This window comes from Rhinolophus sinicus, chromosome 12, assembly GCF_057876585.1.
Source record: "Rhinolophus sinicus isolate RSI-liver-muscle chromosome 12, RSI-T2T, whole genome shotgun sequence".
Classification (NCBI taxonomy): Eukaryota; Metazoa; Chordata; class Mammalia; order Chiroptera; family Rhinolophidae; genus Rhinolophus; species Rhinolophus sinicus.
Genome location: NC_142512.1, coordinates 28,441,147 through 28,467,479, shown reverse-complemented (window position 1 = coordinate 28,467,479; position 26,333 = coordinate 28,441,147). Strand labels below are relative to the sequence as shown.

Genomic DNA, 26,333 nt, shown 5'->3' with positions numbered 1-26,333 from the left:
CTCCTCACTTAATAACAGTGTGTATCATTTCCCCCTCTATTTTCAATTATTTCCTTGAGATATGTTTTTGGGAATGTGTTTCCTTGGGAATATGTTTCTGAAGACTTTCTCTCAAAAAGAAACAGTTATGCACAGAATCTTTTGCGTGTCATATCAAGAGATCACAGTCTCTGAATTACATCTGTGGATTCCACCTTAAGAAAAAGGTGTTTTAGAAGATGTAGGGATTAAAGGAGATCATTTCCTCAGTGTCAGATACTGGAGTTTATGCATATTCTGTACATTTCCTTATTTTTAAGTCAGTGCTTGGCTAGTTTTCATAAAAACCCTATCAGAGAGGTAGCATTTTCTCCATTTCACAGATGAAGCAGGCTAAGAGGGGTTAATTCCACACAGTGGAATCCAAATTTAAGCTTTTCGTACTCCAAAGCCCACTTCTTTCCATTAAATACTAATTATTTAGCACCTACTATATGCCAAGGAGTTTTCTCCCTTACAACAGTTTTAAAATTAATAATTATTACAGATAAGAATCTTAGTCAAGAGAAGTGAAGGAGACATGACCAATGTAACATACCTGAGTTGTCACAACCTGACCTAGAACCTATACTTCCTAACTCCTGGTCCACAGCTTTGACAGAGTAGGGATACAAATTCAGATTTGTCAGATTTCAAGACATGCTAACAACCACTGTAATTTATAAGACTAGGACATTCTTTTATTTCCATTTGTTTTGTTCATAGGTTTATTCCAATTTTTATTTCCTGACTTTTACTGTTGGATATCTGGTTTTCTTTGAATGGCATAGTTTTAATACTGATTTTCATTTGTGTTGCAGTTAGAAATCTGAAGTAAACAAGAAAGTATAATGTCTTCAACGTGGTCTGAATATACAATCGGTGGGGTGAAGATTAACTTTCCTTGTAAAGCTTATCCATCACAGCTTGCTATGATGAATGCTGTAAGTGTTTTTCAGCAATTATTTTAAGTATTAAGATACAGGTGCTTGGCGATTTATAACATGCACTGTGTCTGTGGCTACATGTAAGGTAGTAGTGTATTCCAGTTTTAGAAATGATGGTTCTTGCATAATTAAGGCACAGATTACTTTTTTTCATTTCTTAGGGAGAGGTAAAAAGGAATAAAGTCTAGATTCAACTAACTACTAATTCTCCCTTCTGCTATTGCTATGTTCCCTGAAGTGCAACTTTATTTCTCATTGTTATATTTGTACTTCTGATGGAAAGAGACTCTGAAGTAAATTATTAATTTTTTATTGTTTTTGTGTCCATAGATTGTCAGAGGATTAAACAGTAAGCAACATTGTTTGCTGGAGAGCCCTACAGGAAGTGGGAAGAGCTTAGCTTTACTTTGTTCTGCTTTAGCATGGCAACAGTCCCTAAGTGGTACGTAGTTGGTTGTTATCTTCAGATTGCTTATTGGGACATAAACAAATATAATAAAGTACTTTTTATCTAAAATGATTCATCCATATTCTTGTTAAGTTTTCTCTTTTAAGATGTTTCTTTATGATGTTACATATCTTCCAAGAGTTTCGATATAGTAGAATATGTTCAATTAATCCTAAAACAATTTTGAGCATAATGTAATCCTTTATTTGATGATTCAGAGTATACATAAAAATATTGGGATGCTTAGAGTTATCATGAAAATAGTTCCAATAATTTATATGTAAAAAATGCAAGAGATGGGGCTGTCATGATACTATAACAGGAATAATTTTTTTATTTTAGTAAATCCTTTAATATACTTGCATATCTGTTCCGTTCTCATGATATTAGAACATGGAATACATAAAAAAAAACATTCTAGTTGATCTTTCTACTTGTTTAAATGCCAGATAAGCGGAAGTTTATTGTAATAATGGGTTTTTTAAAACCTAATTTGCTATTTATTGATTTAATTTATTGGGGCAACATTGGTTAATCACATTATGTAAGTTTCAGGAATACAGTTCTATAATACAGCATTTGTGTATTGCACTGTGTGCTCACCTCCCAGTTTACTCTCCTTCTGTCACCATATATTTGACCCCCTTTACCCTCTTCATTGTCTTCCTATCCCTTCCCTTCTGATAACCACCATTCTGTTGTCTGTGTCTCTGAGTTTGTGTATTTTGTTTGTTCATTTTTTGCTTTGTGTTCCACATGTGAGTGAAATCATATGGTTCTTGTCCTTTTCCATCTGACTTATATTACTTAGCCTCGTACTCTAAAGCTCCATCCATGTTGTTGCAAATGGTAGTATGTCATCTTATGGCTGAGTAGTTTTCCGTTGTGTACTCGTATATGTACCACATCTTCTTTATCCAATCATCCATCTAAGGACACTGGGGTTGTTTCCATGTCTTGGCCACCGTGAATAATGGTGAGGTGAACATAGGGATAGACATATGTTTTTGAATAAATGTTTTCAAATTTGGGGGAGTAGACACCCAGAAAATGGATTGCTGGGTCATGTGGTAGCACTACTCTTAATTTTTTGAGGAACCTCCATATTGTTTTCCAGTGGCTGTACCAATATACATTCCCATCAGCAGTGTATGAGGTTCTTTTTCAACCTCTCCAACACTTGTTATTTCTTGTCTTATTGATAATAGCAGGTGTGAGGTGGTAGTAATATTGTTTTTATGAATTTATATTCTTTTCCATTACTTTTATTTATTTGTTAACAAATGCCTAGTAAGTTACTTTTATGAAATGATCTAGTATACATAATGGATCTGACTTATAATAGTGGATACATTTTAGTTCCATAATTAGATGGCTTTGACCTGATATATTAGGAGGGTTTAAAGTTAACCATTGGTGTGTGTACATGTATGTATGTATATGTGTTTATATTTATATACTATGTTTTTTAAAAGGAAATGTTTGTGCTATTAATAAAACTGTATTAAAATAAATTAATACAGTTTTAAAATAAATCAGTACAATTTTAAAATAAAACTATTTTATTTTAATACAGTTTTATCACTAGCACAAACATTTCCTTTTAAAAAACATAGTATATAATATAAAATAAAAATATTTTACAAGCTTTTGGTCATCCATTTTGATTCTTACTGATGTTAATCTTTGGGGAAAATGAGATTATTTGTTAATAACTTAAAACTTTAATGGGAGACTCTGGAAAATAGAATTAGTAGTTTTTATGTAGTACAGATGGGAAAATAATGTCAGTACTGTTTATAGAAAATAAAATAAACTATTCAGCTTTTTTGTAGTATCTATGAATTGTATATTTATACACTTAGGCACCCAATGGAGACATATTACAATTCTGTATTAAAGTATTAAAATTACCTGTTTCATTTCATTTGAATATTGACCTTGAAATGTATTTTGAACATGTGTCAGAATTGATACATCATGAAACATGTTTCTATTTGAAAGAGAAGTATAATGTGGAAATCATTTAACCCTTATGTATTTGCATTATTATTTAACATGCTGAGCTTTCAAATTCTTCATTTAGGGAAATAACGGTAATTAGGAATATACTGTAGGTCTTTATTTTAATCCTTCCTGCTTGATATTTTAATCTTAATGTAGATGATACTTGAGTGTTCCTTTATTACAGTATTAATTGTTGACTATTAGATTTTTATGAATTATGTAAGCTGATGATAACTTCTCTATAAATGTTTCTGGCATAAGTGTTTCTCTCCTGTCCTAATGTGATGCTGCAGATAAGGTAATCAGCTTGTTCCGATTTGCCAGGTACTTTCTCCGTGTTAGCACTGAAAATCTTGTATTCTGGGAGACTCCCAATCCTGGTCCAATTGAGATGGTTGTGTTCACCCTACCGGCAGAGGAAGAAGAATGTTTTTTTAATTAGAAATATTATAAATAGAGGTTCTTTTATTTTTAGGGAATGAAAGCTTAAGTAAAAAAGCTGAAGTACCTTTGTCATGTTGTTGTACATGCCATTCAAAGAATTTTACAAACAGTGACATGAACCAAGGAACTTCACATCATTTCAACAGTCCAAGTGCACCGCCTTGTGAAAGAAATTGCACTTCATCACCTCGCCAAGGTAATTTATATTTTTCCTGAGTCTGTTGGTGTCTGTAATAGGATCATTACTTATTGCTGTTAATGAGACGTAAGTTAGATAAATTTGGTTAGTATGATTGATTATGCACCGCTACCTATTTTCTCTGGAATTTTAAAATAATACATAGAGTGGTTAGAAATCTGAACTATTTTATTCTTATCTTGACTTTTAATTTATTCAGAACTTTTGCTAGTTTATATCATTTTTTGAAGAAGGCAGGGCAAAATAAATGATATTCAGAAATTGATGTTATTTGTAGGCCGTATTGTTTATTATATGTTAGAATTTTATAATACATATTGATTTGTATTGTAAGATAAAATCTAATTAATTAGCCTCGTTCATTCTTCATAAATTTGCCTGAACTTCTAAGGCTGGTATTCTACATGAGGATCAGGTGTATTTTAATTATGATCTTTAAATAGTTCCGATTAGATTTATTTAACAGAACTATTTTAAGAATAACATAAGATTATTAATTTTTAAAAAAATATTTCTTCAGCTTTGACTATATGGAAAGGATTGACTATTGTTTGCCTAAACCAGAAACCTAGTTGACATCCTGTCCACTTTGTTCTTCCTTATTCCTCAGTGAAAATCTCTATCTCCATTGACATCTCCCTAGTCTAAACTACCATCTCTTATTTGGAGCGTGCAGTAACTTCTTTTCCTGCTTTTACTCATGGTTTTTACTCGTTAACTAATCACTGGCAGGGAGACAAAGGTTGCCGTGATTGACTTTAGTCTAAATAGGATCCACTGCGTAAAATCAAGGATGGACTCATCTCCCTCTAAAGCACATGACTGTGTGGAGAAGGGTAGCTGCTTGAAGGAAGTGTGAATCCGTTAGGAATGAGGAAGAGGAGGAGGTGGAATAGATGCGGGAGAGGTAACCCGTAGTGTTGTCTATACTGTTTTGACCCTTGCCCTTTTGGCTTTCTTTTCCTTCCTTTAAAGGGTCATGCTTTCTCCTTCCTGTAGCCTTTGCTTGTGGTAGTGTCTCTTCTGAGATGAGTTCCATCTTCAGCTTGTTACCTTGTTCATCCTTTAGGTCTCAGCTGAAATGTCACTTCTTTGAGGGAGACGTACAGACCTTTCCATCAGACTAGGTTTGGTTTTCCTATTGTATTCTGTCATCTTACTTTGTACATCTCCTTCAGAGCACTTGTCACAGTTTGTGTTATCCACGTGTCTGTGTGCATCTTTTATTAACCTCTGCTTCTCTGAGCAGTCTGTGTACTCCCTGAGGTCAGGGACCATGTCAGTTTGCTTACTGTTGTATCCCTAGAACCGAGCAGAGTGCTAGATAAAGATTTGTGTATGTCTGATGGAATTGATTTTGAGCTAATTATAAAAACTCTGGTTTATTTTATATATATATATACATATATATATATATATATATATATATATATATATATATATAACCTATATTTTTTAAAAAACAGCTTTATTGAAATATACTTGACATAACAAACTGTATATTTCAATGGTACACTTTGGTGAGTTTTGACATGGGTGTACCTCCATGAAACCTTCACCAGCATCAAGATGGTGACCATGTCCATCGCCTTCAAAAGTTTTCCTACCCCTCCACGACTCACCCTCCCCAAACAACCACTGATTTGCTGTCTGTCATATAGATTAGCTTGCATTTTCTAGAGTTTATATAAATGGAACCATATAGTTTGTACTCTTATTTTGTCTAGTTTCTTTCACTTAATTCTTTGGAAATTTATCCATGTTGTTGCATTTATAAATTTGTTTGTTCAACAGTTTGTTCCTCTTCATTGCTGAGTCATATTCTGTTTACTCATTTATACTCAGTAATATTTACTCAGTAATATTCTGTTATTTGGGCTATTACAAATAAAGCTACTATGAACGTTTATGTATAAGTCTTTGTTATGGACATATACTTTCACTTTTTCTGAGCAGTCTCAGAGATTTAGATCAGGAAAATATTACTAAGAGCAATGTCAGAGAGTTACTGCGCCTATGTTTTCTTCTAGGAGTTTTACAGTTTTGGTCTTTGGCTCAGATTTTTTTCTAAAAAAAATTGTGTCTAAATGTAAGTTATTTATGCTAATTTTTTATGACTTCTTCTATAAGACTCTCCTGGAAAAACTACGCTGGCTGCAAAGTTATCTATCAAGAAACAAGCATCCTTATACAAAGATGAAAATGATGATTTTCAAGTAGAGAAGAAAAGAATTCGACCTTTAGAAACTACACAGCAGGTAAATAGAGTTGATTGGCAGTGAAATAATTCCATTAGGTATAGCTGAACAAGGCTGTCAGGTATCAATCTAGTTTTAAGTGGCACTTGCAGAGATTATTTGGGTCACAGATGTAAATTAACAGGTAAATTATTGTAGCTTAATTTTATGTAGTTACTCATTACAGAGGAGTTTGTTATTATAAAAGATTATTTACAAAAACATCATTAAAGTGAAACTTCATGGCACTTTCTTATATATGAGAAATTTTATAGTGAAATATTTACTTAAGGCATATATTCATCATATAGCTACTTTGTACTTTTTAACTTCTCTGTTGTTTTTATCTAATGGCATTTTTGGGGGGACCAGTATACCTTGGATATGAATATTAATGTTATGGATATTTTTGGTATTGACAGTTTTTGTAGAATAACAAGGTTTACTCTTATTTATTTAATATCAATGCATGGTTAAATATGTTTACCTCTAAAAATTATTGAAAGACCTAGATAATTTAAATGACATGTACTTTTCATAGATGAATACAGTGTTTCTAATAGAATTTATGGCAGTGAGATAGGGAGACTAGGACTTTAGTAGACTTAGTTACAAATGAAAAAGATGATTCATTATTAATTACTAAGATGATTATTATTAATGCCATTTGTATGTAACTGTATAATTTTAATTGACGTATTCAAAAAGTACTTGCGTTCTTATGTAGTTTATCTATTCTACTTACAATCTTTATTAGCTTCCGTAATTAAACCTTGTTTTTAGAAATAGAATGAAGTAGTTTATTTTTGGAAAAGCACCAATTACAAATGAAGTGTGAAGCTATAAAGACTTTTTCCCCCCAAAATGTGTACACATAGTTGGATGTTATCAGGTAGGGCTCAATATCTTAGTATATGTGCTGCCGAAGCGAGCACGGGGCTCAATATCTAACATTAATTCCCTGACTTTATTGGCTCTCATTTCTTTTTTGGTAAGAATGGGATTATTAATAGAAATGCATTTTTCCCCCTTTATAATTTAAGTAAATAGGGTTTTGGCAAGCAGGAAAAAGCATAGGCAGTTTGGAAAGAAAACTTAATGGTATTTATGAAAGAAGAAATTTAGTCAAATATAACTTTGGATTATCAAATATCTAGTACTAAAAGTACTAGAGTACTGTAGTACTAAGTAATCAAGTAATTTCTTCTATCATGTAGGAAATCATGAATATTTACATTTAAAATTTTTATTCTGAGTTTCTTCAATTTAGAATGAGGTTTCCGTTTTTATTTACTTTTATTTTCCAATCAGATGTGTGATTTGGACTTTGCTGTAATACTACATTTTGTGTTTATACAGTGAGATTATTTTATGGAAAGATCATTTTTCAGTTCTATAGTTTTGACATATCACTGATTAAAGCTATTTTGGTTAGGATTCATGAGGTATTACTATGTTCTATTTTATTTCAGTCTTGTAATAAGGTGCCTATTTGTGTTTTAAAAATTATTTGATTTTTGCCAGTTAGAAATAATCTTTTTTTTAATGCTGAAAACACACATTATAGCTAACAACTAGCCCCTCAAACTTGTAGTATACATTAAACTTCATTTCGCTTCTGTGTTTGCAGATTAGAAAACGTTCATGTTTTGAAAAAGAAATACACCATTTGGATACAAAAGTTGCTTCAGAAAAGACCACAAAACTCAACTCTCCATTAGGAAAGATAAACTCCTTTTCTCCACAAAATGTATGTATTTATGCCATTGTTCAGTTTAAAGAAGGAGTATGTGGAATTTGCTAAGTCCACTTTTGAAAAAAAGAATAAGAATAGTGTAATGAAAAGAACAGTAGAAAACAACTCAGATGTCCTAAGTGCTATCACATCTCCTCTGCTAACGTATGAGATGGTAAACCCTGTCCTCTTTGTGCCCCAGTTTCTTCATTTATAAAATGAGAGAATTGGACTGAAAGAGTTCTGATAGTTTTTTCCCTCTTCTACACTCTCATGGTTGTGAACTTCACTTCCCTAAAGTTCTTTCTGTGAGCAGCGTTTCTCCTTAGAGCAGCAATTCTCAAGACGTAGTAGTCAGGCAGCATAATAGTACTGCTTGTATTGTACAGGTGTCCGCTTGGTGTTCCTGGGGGGGCAGTGGGTGTCAGGGAGGGGCTGTCTCACGGCCCATCATCCCGTGGCCCTGGCTGCCTTTGAGGATGACATACAGGGCATGATTGCAGAGTCGGGGTGCTGTGTGTTGGAAGGGAAGGTACATCATCGGGTAAGGGAGCTCTGGAGATCCCTGAGATTTTTTTTCAGGCGCTCTGAAAAATTATTTTCATAATAATATTATTATGTGGTTTGCCTTTTTTTTACTGTGTTGCTATTTGCACTGATGCAAAAGCACTGTTGGCTAAAACTGTTGGTGCCTTAGCACAATCAAGATAGTGGCACCAACCTGTATGCATAGTAAATTTCTTCATCATCACTAATACACAGTTTAAAAAGCCAGTGTCACTTAAGAATGTCCTTGGTGAAGCAGTAAAATTACTAATGTCATCAAAGCTCAGCCCTGAGAACATTCTGTGTGAAAAAATCAGTAATCCTCAAAAAACACTTTCGCATGCTTGAGTAGGATGGTTGTCTTGAGGGAAAGCACTGGTGGGATAGTTTGGATTGTGAGCTGAACTAGACACTCTTTTTCACAGAACATCACTTTTACTTGAAAGAATGACAGATTAACTATGGTAATTCTTAAAAACAAACATAGTGAACCTGATGCTGAAAATCAGAGGTTTGAAAAACTATATACCACTGTGAGCCTGGTACTTTTTTGACACTGTAAACTTTTCTGATGATATGTGACTTTTTGATATTGTATAATGAAATGTGTTAACATTTGTAGATCTGTAAAATCAGTGACCCAAATATTTTCTAAATGACCTGAGCATATTACAAAATGATGCCTGGAAAACGTTCATCCAAAGTGCAACATAGACCAATGGACCTTTTCCTGCCCCATCCCCTCATCCCCAGGCTACCACAGATTTTCCATCTTTAACTACCAATCTTTATTTTTTTGCTAATATAGAAAACTTAAATAATGTTTATTTTGCTCTAAAAAGCTATTTTACTTGCCCACTTCCTACAGGCCTTTGGAATTTTTAATTTTTAAAAATTAAAAAAAATTATTTTTATTTAATTTTAATTGAGGTAACACTGGTTTATAACATATAAGTTTCAGGTGTGCAGCATTATAATTTGACATCTGTGTATACTACATTGTGATCACCACCAAAAGTACAGTTTTCATCCATTACCATATAATTGACCCCCTTTACTCGTTTCACCCTCTCCCCCCTCCTTCTCTGGTAACCATTGATCTATTGTTTGCCTCTATGAATTTGTTTTTGCTTTTTGTTTGTTTGTTTTGTTTTTGTTTTCATATTACACATATGAGTGAAATTGTGCAGTATTTGCCTTTTTCTGTCTGAATTATTTCACTTAGCATAATACCCTCAAGGTCCATTTATGTCTCAAATATCAGGATTTCACCTTTATGTATAGCTGAGCGGTATTTTATTGTATCTTTATCCATTCATCTGTCAGTGGACACTGAGGTTGCTTCTGTACCTTGGCTTTTATGCTGCAGTGAGCAGAAGTGTGCATATGTCTTTCCAAATTAGCGTTTTTGTAGTTTTTAGGTAAATACCCCAAAGTAGAATGACTAGATCATATTATAGTTCCAGTCTTAATTTTTTTGAGGACTCTCCATACTGTTTTCCATAGTTGTTATACCAGTTTACATTCCTACATTCCTACAGTGTACAAGGGTTCCCTTTTCTCCGTATCCTCTCCAACATTTACTGTTTCTTGTCTGTTTGATGACAGCCATTCTAATAGGTGCAACCAGAGATTTTTTTAAGTGACTATAGATTAGTGTTCATTTCCATAGTTCATGTAAGATAGTCCTCCCTTCTCCATGGTTTTGATTTCTGTTGCATGTGGTCAACTGCAGTGTGAAAATATTAAATGGAAAACTCCAGAAATAAACAATTCATAAGTTTTAAATTGCATGCTGTTCTGCGTCCTGCTCCACCCCACCTGGGACGTGAATCATCCCTGTGTCCACTGTTTCTACATTGTATATGCTACCCACCTGCAAGTCACTTGGTGACCATCTCAGTTATCAGACTGGTTATCAGATATTTTGAGAGAGTGAGAGAGAGACCACATTCACATAGCTTTTATTATAGTATATTGTTAATAATTGTTCTCTTTTATTGTTATTAATCTCAAACTATGCCTAATTTATGAATTAAACTTTATCGTAGGGGTGTGTGTGTGTGTGTGTGTGGTGTGTGTCTGTGTATGTATGTATATGTATACGTATATATGAAAAAACAGGATATATAGGATTTGGTACTATCTGTGGTTTCAGACATCCACTGGGGGGGGCCTTGGAACATAATTTCCCACAGATAAGAGGGAGTACTGTAAATGGAATCATGCCTGATAATGTAAAAAATTATTTTAACTTTTTTTTAAAGTATAGTTGACATACAATATTATATTAATTTCACGTGTACAGCATATTATTTTGACATTTATGTACCTTATGACGTGATCACCACAGTAAGTGTAGTAACTATCTGTCACTACACAGGGCTATTACCATATTATTGACTGTATTCCCCATGCTGTATGTATTACATCATTGTGACTTATTTATTTTATAACTGGAGGTTTGTACCTCTTATTCACCTTCACCTTTTTCACCCATCTCCCTATCTCCCTCCATGCCTGGTAATTTTTTTATTGAATTCCAGGTAGAGTCATGGGCCACTTAATGGTGGGATATGTTCTAAGATTTCGTCGTCGTGAAATTTTGTCGTTATACGAGCATCATGTGTGCAAACCTCGATGTCTGCTCCACACCGAGGCTCTATGGAAAACCTGTTGCTCTTAGGCTACTAGTCTCTACAGCATGTTACTGTATAAAACAACACAAGATTAAATCAAGCAGAAGAGAAAATGATGCAATCAGGAGATGCTGTAAACATGGCCTGGATGAGGTTGCTATTGGTGTATCATGGCATACTGTTTTACAGCAAACATTTCTTTCATAAGTAGAAAGAGTACACTCTAAAATAACGATAAAAGGTATAGTATAGTAAATACATAAACCATAACATAATGGTTTATTGTCATTATCAAGTATTATGTACATAATTGTATGTGCTGTACTTTCATATGAGTGGCAGCACAGTAGGTTTGTTCACACCACCATCACCACAGACACAGAGTAATATGTTACGCTCTGCTGTTACAGTGTCACTAGGTGATAGGAATTTTTCAGCTCCTTTATAATCTTAGTAGACCACTGTGCTATATGTGGCCAGTCATTGATCAGAAAGAACGTTGTTATGCGGTGCATGAATTTTATCTTGTTGGGTGTTGGATGTTAAATGCTCTTAAGTTTTGTTCTGGAATGTAGTTAAGTTACTTTGAATCAGTTTCATCCTTTTGGATGTTCTTTTACAGTTTGTTAGGTGGGACCTGAGCAGGGTTTAGTTTTGGGCTACGTCATAGAAACAAGGCCCTGAGTCCTCTGCCTAATGCTCCATGAATCGTGAGGTTTGTCCAGCCTGGCTGGTGGGAACAGGCACTGTTCTAGTCCCTATGTGAGTGCTGTTTCAGGTGACTCTTGCCTCTATCTGTATTGTTTCCTCACTGGCATGTGCTGATCAGTACTCTGCCAGATACTTGAGAGGTCCCTCTGCAGACCTCTGGAGTTCATTTGTGTAGCTCTCTCCACTTGGGTATTCTTGTGTGTGAACTTCAGTCTTATTGGTTTCCCTGGACTCTCAGCAGGGTCTCTTCAGCTCAGGTTTACTGGGCTATCTATCTGGATTCCTCTTGTCCATGCCACAGCCTGGAAACTCTCAAGACAATAAGCTGAGATTATCATGGGCCTATCATTTGTTTCCTATCTCTCAGGGATCACTCTTTTTCACCTGATGTCCCGTATCTTAAAAACTATTGTTTCATATATTCTGTCTATATTTTTAGTTTTCAGGTAGGGGATGAGAAAACTCTTTGCCTTGGGGACAATTTTCCAAAATCTTTTGATGGCTTATATAGCTCCTGTTTACCTACTAGTGTTTAGGACTTTATAAACTTTTTGCATTCTTTTGCCCTTTCTCCTTTTCCTTCTCCTTTTTCTGACCAACTTTTGCTAATCCTTCAGAAAGTCTTCCTTGACATCCCCACTTTTGAGTTAGATTACCATCTGGAATGTTCTTTGTACTTCTTAGTTTTTATTTTACTCGTATCTTATTATCTTCTCCACAGGTTCTAAGTTTCATTAAGGACAACATCAGGGTCTCTAGTAGACCGAGACCTTCTTGAAGGCTGTGACTGTTTTGTTCATCCTTGTGTTCCAAGCACCTTACCTAGTGCTAGGAACCTAGTTGTAGACTGAGTGAATGAACGCCATCCCTGTCTTCAAAGAGCCTTTCTCGAAATTCTTGAATATACCAAGGGGGGGGGGGGGGGGAATGTTGGTTATCTTCATAGAAGCTTTATAGTTGGATAAGTCATCTCAGAAGCTGTTAATGCTAAATTGTCAATAATAATAATATGCTATATGTTTGCTTCTGCCTGTATTTTCTCACTCATTTTCTTTACAGTACCTTATTGTCTTCACAGCTCTTACTATTTGAATTTGTCTACTTGTTTATTATTTACCGTCCCTGTTAGAATGTAATGTCAATCTTTTTCATGTGTTTCCCTGGTACCTAGAATAGCATATTACATATATTAGTTGCCCAGTAAATATTTGTTGGTAGAATCTTACTGAATTCTTACAATGACTATTGTTATTCCCATTTTACAGATAAGGGAACTCTGAGAAGTAAGTTGTCTAAGGTCACAAAACTGGCAAATAGTGGAGCTAAATCCAACCTGATACTCTGGCAAATGCTCTCATCACTTTATTGTACGTTCTCCCTAAAATGCCTCTCAGAAATCCTGAAGCCATCTAAGCAGGATTCTAACACCAAGATAAGGAAAGCAGTATTATGTAGAAGCCTCAAGGATAAAGAAATCAAGTACAGAATAAGCTGTGATTGAGAACAGTTAAAATAAGAGAGAGAAGTGGATTTTTAAATTTTTGTTTTGTTTTTTATAAGAAAATGAACTTTGATTAGACTTGCCTGGGTTTTAATCACAGCTCTGCTCTTTACTACCTGTGTAAATTTGATTAAGTTTTTAAATTATTGCTACTTCAATTTCCCCATTTGTTAAGTGGGGGTAGTAATAGTACCTATCTTATAGGGCTGTTATGAGGATTAAACAAGTTAATATTTACAGAGTGCTTAGTGTATACCTGGCATAGCTTAGAGCTTGTTAAGTGGTAAATGGTAGAAGTACCAGCAGCAGTAGTAATAGCAGCAAATAATTCAGTATTTGTATGTTGCTCATAAAAGATATTATATAATGTTACTATTACATATAATTACCTTTAAATGCTGGTAAGAAGGTATTATATAATAATGAGTAATAATATAAGCTTCAAGGAGCTAGGTTTATAATTAAGTAAAAAAGTCTTTTAATATCTGTTAAGGATGTTTATGATTGCACCTCTTTAGAGTCTAGAGCACTGGACCATAAGCAGAGCTGCTGTGCTTCTGGCTGAGTAATTTTAAGCTAAGTGCTTTGATTAATTTCTCCATTTGGTTATGCACTATGTTGATCATTTAGTATAGTCTTCTCATTGGTAGAATATAATTGTATCTATATCTGTATATCATATCTTTATATCAGTTAATTTTTAACCTGGAAGTTACAGGTTTTCTTCCTTGGCTTTAGGTGGTATAATTTTACATTTCTTCAGAAATGGAATAATTTTTATAGGTGGGTGATTTATTATTCATAATGTTAAATGTATGGATTTCTGGTAATTTCATAAGTTTGAAGATTTACTGAACAAGCTGAATCTCTCAATTAAATCTAGTAACTCAAGTGATAACATTTTATTAGTGTGACATAGAACTTCTGTTTGTATGAAGACATAAGTGATACATACAGAGGGTGTCAAAAAAATATAGACACATTTTAAGAAAGGAAAACTATTAAAATTGTAGTACTCAATATATACCAATAACAAAAGATGAATACAAGTCACGTTGACTTCTGCAATTACAAGACGTGCTCAAAGTGGTTACTATCAGCGTCCAGACACTTCAGATTATGGTGAACTACTGCTTTAGCAACATTGACCAAAGTGTCCACTTGTATACTTTTTTTTTGGCATCCCCCCTATACGCCATACTAATAAAACATGCATAAAGTAAATTTATTAGACACCAAAGTACTTTTACCCTGACAGAAAGATCATGTGGTTGAGTTCTAATATTTCTTGTCTTGGTAGTTTATAGTGAAAAGCATGCATATATAAAGGCACTTTCTGAATGGTTAGGAAAAAATCCACGAATACTTAGGTACAATGATCTACATTTTCAATATTTTTCTCCTCTTGACAAAAATAAAATAAACAGTTACAATAGAAACATAATCAGTACAAAATGTAAAGTTTTAGTTAATGTGAATGTTTCTCTCGTATTTTAGTGAATTGTTAGTAAATTTTTCATAAATTAAATTTATTGGGGTGACAGTGGTTAGTAAAATTACTTAAGTTTCAAGTGTACAATTCTATAATACATTATCTATATATCACATTGTGTGCTCACCACCCAGAGTCAGTTCTCTTTCCATCACCATATATTTGACTCCCTTTACCTTTTTCTACCATCCCTTCCCCCCCTTACCGTCAGGTAACTGCTAAACTTGTCTTTGTGTATGAATTTTTGTTTTTTTTATTTGTTCCTTTGTTGCTTTCAGTTTTATATTAAGAAAACCTGTAGTTTTGTGTATTTTGGCTGTCATCTTAATTTTAAAATCTTATAGTAGTAGCATTTTTAGCAAATCTTATGGCTATCTAACACTAAATAATACATCTAGTTTTTCATAGAACCAGGACTAATCATTTCCATGGATATAATATAAGAAAGAATAATGGGGATATGAGTAGATGTAATTTATTTAGGGAAAGGATTCTTTAAGTATAGTAGTATTTTTTTCTATTAGAAACTTACTTTGGTTTTTGGTAAAACGTTTATTCTTTTCCTCCCTTCTCTTTCTCTCTCTTTAAAATTGAGGTATAATTGACATGTAACATTATATTAGCTTCAGGTGTAGAACATAATGATTCAATGTTTGTATATATTGTGAAATGATCACCATAGTAAATCTAGTTAACATCCACCACCTTACAGTTTCAAAATTTTTTTTTTCTTGTGATGAGAACTTTTAAGATGTACTCTTTCAGCAACTTTCAAATAGACAATGTATTGTCATTAACTATTGTTACCATGTTGTAATTATATCCCCATAACTTACTTATTTTATAACAGGAAGTTTGTACCTTTTGACACCCTTCACCCACCACGACCCCCCACCCCACTCCCACCACCTGCTGCCACCCTTGCTCCACTGGCAACCACCAGTCCGTTCTTTGTATCTGTGAACTTGGTTTTTCTGTTTTTGTTTTTTAGATTCCACATATAAGTGACATTATAGGTATTTGTCTTTGGCTGACTTGTTTCACTTAGCACAATGCTCTCAAGGTTTATCCATGTTGTCGCAAGTGCAAAGATTTTATTTTTAAACTGACTGAATAATATTCCACTGTGTGTGTATATCTATCTATCTATCTATCTATCATCTATCTATCTCATTATCTATCTCATTTTCTTTATCCATTCATCCTTTGATAGACACTTAGGTTGTTTCCATATCTAGGCCATCGTAAATAATGTGGCATGGAACATGCGGATGCATGTATCTTTTCAAGTTAGTGTCTTTGTTTTCTTCAGATAAATACCCAGAAGTGGAATTGCTGGATCATATGGTTGTTCTACTGTGTTTCCCCGAAAATAAGACCTAGCTGGACCATCAGCTCTAATGCGTCATTTGGAGCAATAATTAATATAAGACCTGGTATTATATTATATTATATTATATTACCCGGTATTATATTATACCCGGTCTTATATTATATAAGACCGGGTCTTATATTAATTTTTGCTCCAAAAGATGCATTAGAGCTGATGGTCCAGCTAGGTCTTATTTTCGGGGAAGCACGGTAGTCTTAATTTTTTGAGGAATCTCCGTACCGTTTTCCATAGTGGCTGTACCAATTTACATCCCCACAAACAATGCACAGGAGTTCCCCTTTTCTTCACCTCCTCACCAACACTTATTATTTCTTGTCTTTTTGATAATAGCCAATCTCACAGGTGTGAGATATCTCCTTGGAGTTTTGATTTGCATTTCCTTAATGATTGGTGTTGAGCATCTTTTTATGTACCCATTGGCCATCTGTAATCTTCTTTGGAAAAATGTATGTTCAGATCTTCTTCCATTTTTTAATTGGATTGTTTATTTTTTTGCTATGAGTTTTGTGCATTCTCTATGTATTTTGAATATTAACCCCTTACCACACATATGATTTGCAAATATCTTCTTCTGTTCAGTAAGTTGCCTTTCCATTTTGTTGATGGTTTCCTTTGCTGTACAGAAGCTTTTTAGTTTCATGTAGTCTCACTTTTTCATTTTTGCTTTTGTTGCTTTTGTTTTTTTGTCAGTTTCCAGAAACAAATCATTGCCAAGACCTATATTAAGGAGTTTACCGCCTATGTTTTCTTCCAGGATTTTTATGATATCAGGTCTTTGTTTAAGTCTTTAATCCATTTTGAATTCATTTTTGTGTGTGACATGAGATAGTAGTTGAGTTTTCTTTTGTACGTGGCTGTCCAGTTTTCCCACCACCATTTATTGAAGAAACTGTTCTTTCCCCATTGTATAGCATATCTTAATCTTTGCGAGTGGTATATTATAAGTCACAAAAATATTTTCTGTCAATTCTGGAATGGGTGATTTCATAAAGAAGTAGAAGAAATATAAGTTTTATAGGCTTTAATATTTGTTCTATAGCAGCTTCTAAAATTAGTTTATCTAACTAATTAGTTTATCTAAAACATAGATAATTTAAAAAGTGCAGTTCATATTTTAGAAATTTTCTTATGTTGACAGATCATATGCCTCACATTTTATGTATCATATATTAATCCAGATCATCTACAGATCTTAGGAAAATTGAGGGACTTGGACAAGTTAACTTTTTTTTTAGGACCTGTTCCTTCAAATGGGAGGAAAAAGATGGTGGGACTAACTGTTAATATTCCTTGTATTTCATTTATATCTAACACCTCTAAATTCTAAGGATGCTTTTCCTGTTTTGGTTCTTACAAGATGATATTAAAGATGACAGTGTTTGTTTTTTAAAAGAATAGTTATTTGTTTTCATAAATAAAGGTTGCATTCTCTTATACCCTACAAAGATAAATGTCATAGTCTTCATACATTTGAACTCTGCAATTGTATTATTTTCTGAAAAACTTTCTTCCATAAATTCAATGATAAATTAGTTTAATCATTTTTGTTTTTCTCTAAATTTGACATTAAACTTTTTAGGCTTTTCTTTCATATTTTCTTGTTTTTTATTAAAATAATTTGGTTTCCAACTTATGAATTGGAGAATTGGATAGCTGTCTTTTTACCTTCCTATCATCTCGAGTCTCATCGCTGTCTCTTCAAGTCAGAAAATAGTGTCAATACCTCCTCTCTTATATGCATTACCTTTCAGTATCCACTGCTTGTTCCCTTTCTTTACATTTTAGGTTCAGTTTTTATAAAGATAATTTATATGTCAAAGAACTAGTGAGGCATCAGTCTCCATGTGGTCAAAAAATAGTTAAGAAAAACATTGTGTTTTTAAAACAGGATATCACCATTCTGATATAACTTTGTTCCACCACTTATAATCATTTTCTCTTCATTCTTTCAGTAAATCCTCACAATTGGTGAGGTATTTTTAGAGAGCCATTATTATGCTTATACCTACTTTTTATTTGTTCATTAAATAAATGCTAACATTGTCTATATACTTTTGTAAAAGTAATGATATTCTTTGATTTTGTGTAGCATTTATTAATTCATTACTTTTGCCTACTGTGTAGAAGAGACATGGGGCCAGCAGAGAGCGCCCTTGACCTTCAGATAAGTGATGTTGGGCAAAACCTTAGGCTATTTTTCACCTTTTCTTACATCCTTGCCTTTTCTTTCTCACATGTTTCTGTCTCTGTCTGCCTTTCTCTTCCCCTTCCCCATACCCCACTCCCTTCAATATTTAAGATGTTCTCTAGGATCTCAAGAGAAAATGGCCAATTTTTTCTGAAAAGTATTTTATAAGTATTTTGTATTTTCTCATAGTTTTAATTTACTTTTATTTAACATAACTGCTTATGTGGTGATGTTTATTATAGCCCAGAAACTCTTCTAAGCACTGTAGAAATATTTACCTGGTAAATATAGGTTGATGTGAGTTAATACTTGCTATAAGGTCTCTTAATTTTTGTACGGACTTTAAAACTTTCAAAATAAAACAAAAGAATTTAACTTAATTCTTATAATAACTCAATGAGGAAGGTATTAATATTTTCCCCAATGGCAGATAAGGAAATTGAGGCACAGAGTATTTAAGTAGCTTGTTCAAGTCACAAAACTGGTGAAGGGAGGCTGGTTTAAAACCCAGGCTGTCAGCTCTAGAATTGATCCTATCAACCACCTCACTATTCTGCTGCTGAATAAACTCTTCCAGATGACTTTTTGGGGGAAAGTGGTTCATGTTTGTACTGTTACAGGTCATAGCATATGCAGTACCATATAGATAATTTGAAGATTAATTCCTCTTTTATTCTCTCTCTCAGTGTCCTGTTCTGTTCTTTACATTGCTTACTAGAGTTTACAATTTTACATTTATTTGTTGGTTTAAGTGTTTTGTTTGTCTCCTTGCCAGGCTGTCCATTAATTAGGACACGTGTGATGTCTGTCTTGTTCACTTTTTAATAACCAGCATGTGGCACAGGCCATACCTCTAGCACTCACGTGTTTGTTGAATAAATGAATGAAAAAGTGGCCAAAGTTACGGAAGTGCATGATTTACCACTATTTCTTGTGGCTTCCAGCTTTTACTCAGATCCACATACTTAAGGAGGTGTGATGGTGCTATTAAAGAGAGGCAACTTAAAGCAGGTGTACAATGTGTTTTCCTTCTTCTGCAGTACATTTTATTTGTAGTTTTTATGTACTAGCACACAAAAATAAAAGATCAAGCAATGATTTCAGGGCCCAAGAGGTAAATTGGTGCTTAATATAAATAAAAGATTAGAAACAACTTTTTATTTCTGTAGCTACTCTAGGAACAAGTTGTGAAATAATGTTATCAGGTAGTTGAAGTGTAATTTATTCGAGGCAGATACATTTTTGAACCGTATTATATGCCAGAGACTTAAAAACAATAACCCACATTTCTTAAAGAGTTATTAATAGTGATGTGATGATAGCTTTTTGGAATATATTCTTATGCCAGGTAATTTATATGTTTTCCCATTTAATTTTTACATCAGCACTATGAAGAAAACAGAGCAGCGATTCGTCTCATTTTACACATAAGAAAATTAAAGCCCAAAGATACTAGATAATTTGACTATGGTCATATTGCAGGTAAATAGTGGAACCATGATTTGAGGCTAGTTCTAAGATTGAGTGAATATACATAATTATAAATGAGAGAAAAAGAATGGATAGGTAAAAAAAATTTTTGTTGTTGGCTGGTGAGGAAAAAACAGTTACTATGCAAGTGAAAATAGATTTTATTATTTACTATGTCTAGCATTAAAATATCTTCTTTTAAACAGTCATTCTGTAGTTTGGGAAAGATTAACTTGTCTTAATATTTTATGTATTTTATCTACTAAAGAGTCAAAGGACATTTTAAACTCAAAATTTTAAAAAATTTATAAGAGTAACACACAATGTTTGAAAAACCTTTAGCATTATAAACCAGTACAGAATAAAAATTAAAATAGCCTCCCTTAAAACATTACTCCCATCCCCCTTCCTGCTTCCCAGAAGTAAACAAGATGAACACTTACATGAAAATCTTTCTGGATCTTTTTGTATAAATTTACAACAGATATTTTTCCTAGGTCTGTTACAGTTAAAAAATTGTTACATTTAATCCTCTTATTTATAAGATTTATTTTAATATGTGTGTGAAGCCAGGCTCTGTGTTTTTCCAAATAGATAATCAATTGTCTAGTGTCAATTAAAGAGTAATTTTTCCTGATTTGAAGTTTTGCTGTTATATACTAAATTGCTATATATACTTGGATTGCTTCCTAGACTTTTCTCTTAAATTTTTTTTCCCCCAAAGTATATATGTATATTGTCAGAGAGAAAGATTTCTACATGGCTTCAGACAAAAAGTAGACCACTGCATTAGTTCTATTCGCCATCAGTTCCTACTATCTGAAGTCAATAGTTTTAAACATTTTAGCTGTTTAATCTGACACTTATTAAAAAAAATAATAACATGCTTAACTGCTGCGTATTCTCTTGAATTTTCGGTTTTAGATATCTTCTATTGGCCTTCCTACTATCCTTTCTAATTTTCTCATTACTTTTCCCCCTTATGCCTCCCAATATTTGGTCTTTACATTATTGTAATTATGTAAATACCATAAAAAACTGAACCAAATGTTATAGTGTGATTACAGTTTTTTTCCCAAACCAGATTTTATTTTTTCTAGTGCTAATATTTGTCTTGTCATTTGTTTAGTTTTCTAAATACCTGTCACTGTTTATCCCCAAACTCTGATAAAACTTAAAATCTGTCAACTCATTCAAATAGATCAGGTCAAGAATGTCCTTTTTATTGAACTCTTGGTGTTTATTGGAAATAATGAAAAATACATTTTGATGTTGAATTATATATCTTTTGATGACATTGATTTTTTTAATATATGAAAGCATTATCTGTTTTTTAGAGAAAATTTGGAAACCACCAAAATGTATACTTAAGTCATTAACATTAATCTTTAATTCAATTGTCCCCTCAGTATCAACCCCTGATATTTTGCTTGCTATCTATTTTTACATGTGTACACACACACACACACACACACACACACATGTGCGCGTGCATAATTAGCTATCTATTGCTGTGTAACAAACCAACCATTTATTTAGTTTATTCTGCGGATCAGCAATATAGGCTGGGCTCAGGTGGGCATTTCTCCTAATGTGTCAGCTGCAAACCAGCAATGTGGACGTGCTATGGGGGTTGGTTGGCAGTCAGCTGAGACCACAGTGTGGGTATCTCTCATTATCTAGCAGGCTAATCCTGATTTGTGTATATGGTAGCCCCAGGGTTCCAGGAGCAGCACGAGAGCAAACTGCATTGAGCCTCTTTGGTGCCACATTTGCTAATGTCCCAGTCACCAAAGCAACTCATATGGTCAAACCCAGATTCAGGGGGTGGAATTCACCTCTTGGTGAGAAGAGCTACCAAGAGACCTTGCAAAGGGGCTTACATGTAGAGATAGAAGAATCTGTGGCCTTTTTGGTTATTTATATGTATATACATATGTGTAAAATATGCATAACATATACATATACTTTTTTTAAACAAAATTTGTGTTACAGTATATAGCTTTTATTTTTCACCTAATATATTATGGTCATAGAAAAAGCTTTTAAAAATCCAAATCTTAACTTGTTTATTTGATGCATACTTTTTGACCTAATTTGTTTTTAATGCCAGGAATTGGCAAACTATAATCCTTGGGCCGAATATGAACCACTGCTTGTTTTTATAAATTTTGGGGAACACAGTTTATATCCATTTACATGTTGTCCCTGGCTGTATTTGTGCTACAATGACGGAGTTGAGTAGTTGTGACAGATACCATATAGTTCACAAAACCTAAAATACTTAATCTCTGGCCCTTTAAAGAAGAAGTTTACCAACCCTTGTCTTATGCTATTATAATCTTGGTAAGTGAGGCCAGAAGTTAGCTAGAGGGATTTGTGTGAATCTCTTGCTTTGTCTGCAAATTCACCTAAGGGCAGGATGAATGAGTTTCCTTCAGATCCAATAATTATGGTTTTTTGAGAGCTTATAGAAAGCACAATAGTGAAATAGTGAAATTCCTCTACAGTGGAAATAGAAAGAATTAGTGTCGAAAATTGCAGATGTCCTTTGTCATGTTGAGTGAATTTGGTGAATGTTTCAAAAAGAGTTGAGGATTATTTTTCTTGATATGTAAAAATACTTAATGAAATGTATAGCAATCCAGCTGACATGTGTACATATATTTAGAGATAGTAAAATCTGTAATTGCCCTATGGAAAATTTTTGGTCATACATAGTGGTATGGAAAGATGAGTTTATGTTAGAAAACTACTTTGTTAATTGATCAATTGTCTGGCCGGATTTATTGTGGCTTTATAAGATTTTGACAGTCATGAAATTATTTAAAAATTGGAAGTACAACGCAAATACATCTTTTTTTTTCTTTCCTGAACCATTTGAGAGTAAGTTGTTGACCTGATGCTCCATCATCCTGGAATACTTTAGTGTTTGTTTCTTATAAGCAAAGACAGTCTTCTACGTAACCATAATATAACCATGAAAGTCAGGAAATTAAAATTGGTTCATTGTTATCATCTAATATTCAGAACCAGTTCAAATTTTGCCAGTTGTCTCAATAAAACTTATAGCAGAAGGATCCAATTCAGAATCACACATTTCATTTAGTTGTCATTTTATTATGTTCTTCAGTCTGGAAGAGTTCCTTACTCTTTTCATGACCTTGACACTTCAGAATTACAGCCTTCCAGTGTGTCTTTCAAATTGGGTTTTATCATAATTAGATTGAGGTTATATACGAATATCTTTGGCAGGAATGTCACAGCAGTGATTCTGCATTCCACCCATTGTATCCTATGAGGTGGCTGATAGTTTTATCTCATTACTCATGATTACTTTGATAACTTGATGAATGTGAGATCTGCTAGGTGTCACTGTAAAGTTATCTTTTTATAATTAAAGAGGACTTGTGGGGAGGAACTCTGAAACTCTATAAATAGCACATCCTCATCACACATTGAATTTATTCATTTTATTTATGGATTCATTCATTCCAGTTTTATCCATTAGTATGTGATTTGTCGAAATGCTCAAGTGCGATTTGTTAAGTTGCTTGTGTCTTTCTGACATGTATCTATCATTCTTAGAGCACTTCCTTATTTTCTGGCACAATAAGATTTTCCAGGCTCATCTTGTCTTTTGCCTGCCCCAGTCCTGGATTCAGCCATTTTTTCAGGGAGCGCTGGTTTGTTTTAGTGGAAAAGAATATTTAGAAGCCAATTTCTGATCATTAGCGTTGCTCTTTGATGTTGGGGTTGCTGTTCCAGGCCCTTTCAGCAGACAGAGCTAGGCTGTGTGTGTGTGTGTGTGTGTGTGTGTGTGTGTGTGTGTGTGTGTGTGTGTGTACATACGTGTGTACACACATACCGAAGTGTCCATCAACAGATGAATGGATAAACAAATATGGTGTATGCGAATACATACTATTCAGCCTTAAAAAGGAAGGAAATTTGACACATGCAACATAGATGAACCTTGAAGAGGTTATGCTAAGTGAAATAAGCCAGTCAAAAATGGCATATATTGTATGATTCCACTTATAAGTTCCTTTTCCAGTTATTTGTTGCTATTATAGAAATAGAATTCATTTTTGTATATTGACCATATAAGCTGAAACCTTGCTAAATCACTTAGTGGTTCTAGTTGATATTTTTGGAGATTTTGTAGAATTTTCTAAGTGTACAGAGTTGTCTGTTTATGTTCTCTAGTGAACAGAGGTCAAGTTGGCTGTTTGTGTTGTTCATGTCTTCTACATTCTTACTGATTTTTTTGGTCTGCTTATAAATTAGAGAAGTCGCTACAATTGTGGATTTGCTTCTTGCAGTTCTATCAATTTTTGCTTACTGGATTTTGAGCTCTAATTAGTTGTGTAAATATTTAAGGTTATGTCTTTTTGATGAAATAACCCATCTGTCATTATGAAGTGTCTTTCTTCTGAAATCTACTTTGCATAATATTAATATAGCCACTTCACTTTCTTATGATTCGTGTTTCCATAGTATATCTTTTTTCATCCTTTTACTTTTAACCCATATGTGTCTTTACATTTTAAATGGACTTCTTGAATATAGTTGAGCCTTCCTTTTTCATCCAATCTGACAACTTCTTCCTTTTAATTGAAGTGTTTACATTGCTTATGTTTAATGTGATCATTGATATGGTTGCTGTATGTTTTCTACATGTCTCAACTGTTCTTTATTCCTCTTTTCTTTCTTTTTTGCCTTCTTTTGGATTAATTGAATATGTTTTAGTATTCCATCTCTTCACCATTGCCTTCTTAACTATACCTCATAATTTATTTGTTTTAGGGTTGCTCTAGGGTTTATAATTTGCATCTTAAATTTATCATTGTACATTCAAATATTTTACTTCATATATAGATGTATAAGAACCTCCTATGACTATACTTTCGTATCTATACTTTCATATCTGTTTTCTACTATTTTTTGTCACTTTTGTTACATATTTTACTTCTCTATATATTTACTTCTCTCTATATATGAACCACACAATATTTTGTTACTAATTTTGCTTTAATTCATCAGTTATTCTTAATTTTTAATTTTTTTACTGAGACTGTATTTTTATAGAGAAGTTTAAGGATCACAGCAAAATTGAAGGGAAGGTAAAGAAATTTCCTATATATGCCCTGCCCCCGCAAATGCACAGCCTCCCCCACTATTCACATCCCCCACCAGTGTGGTGTATTTGGTACAGTTGATGAACCTACATTGACACATCATCACCCAAAGTCCATAGTTTATGTTATGGTTCACTCTTGCTCTTGTACATTCAGTGGGTTTGGACGAATATATAATAACATATATCCATCATTACAATATAATACAGTATTTTTATTGCCCTAAAAATCCTCTGTGCTCTGCCTATTCATCCCACCCCCTAATCCCCTGAACGCTGTCAGTCACTGATCTTTTTATTGTCTTCATAGTTTTGCCTTTTCCAGAATGTCATATACAGTTGGAATCATACCATATGTAGGCTTTTCAGATTAGCTTCTTTCACTTAGTAATATGCTTTTAAGGTTCCTCCATGTCTTTTCATGGCTTGATAGCTCACTTCTTTTTAGTGCTAAATAATGTTTGTCTGGAGGTACCACAGTTTATGCATTTACCTACTGAAAGATATCTTGGTTGCTTCCAAGTTTGGGCAATTATGAATAAAACTACAAATAGCCATATACAGGCTTTTGTGCACATGTTTTAAACTCCTTTAGGTAAATACCAAGGAGCGTGACTGCTGGATCATATGGTAAGAGTATGTTGAGTTTTATAAGAAACTGCCAGTTGTCTTCCATAGTGATGGTACCGTTTTGCATTTCCCAGCAGTGAGTAAGAGTTCCTGTTGCTCCACACATCCTTGTCAGTATTTAGTGTTGTCAGCTTTCTGGATTTTGGCCATTCTAATAAGTATGTAGCGATATCTCATTGTTGTTTTAATTTGCATTTCCCTGATGACATGTGATGTTGAATATATTTCTATATGCATATTTGTCTAGTAAGGACAAAAAAATCAAGGTGTCTAATAAGGTCTAAAAGGGTTAAAAAACTGATTTTTTAACTGGGTTGTTTGTTTTCTTCTTGTTGAGTTCTAAGAGTTCTTTGTATATTTTGCAGTCACTTTGTATATTATAGCAGTCACTTATCAGATGTGATTTTGCAATATTTTCTCACAGTCTGTCACTTTTTTTCTTATTCTCTTGACATTGTCTTTGGCAGAGCAGTTTTTAATTGTAATGAGGGTCAGCTCATGGATCATGCCTTTGGTGTTGTATCTAAACCCTTACCCAAGGTCATCTAGGTTTCCCTATGTCATCTTCTAGGATTTTTATACTTTTGT

General features: G+C 33.6%; 1 protein-coding gene across 1 annotated transcript in view; it reads left to right on the top strand.

Annotated features, from left to right (window-relative positions):
• The first annotated feature begins 725 nt into the window (after window positions 1-725).
• Window positions 726-26,333, top strand: part of BRIP1 (BRCA1 interacting DNA helicase 1) — a 153,051-nt gene continuing 127,443 nt past the window's right edge. Inside the window, 5 exon segments of the mRNA XM_019732469.3 lie at window positions 726-962; window positions 1,296-1,407; window positions 3,896-4,060; window positions 6,194-6,321; window positions 7,931-8,050. Of these exon segments, the coding sequence (XP_019588028.3) occupies window positions 870-962; window positions 1,296-1,407; window positions 3,896-4,060; window positions 6,194-6,321; window positions 7,931-8,050 (618 nt within the window). The 5' untranslated portion in view covers window positions 726-869.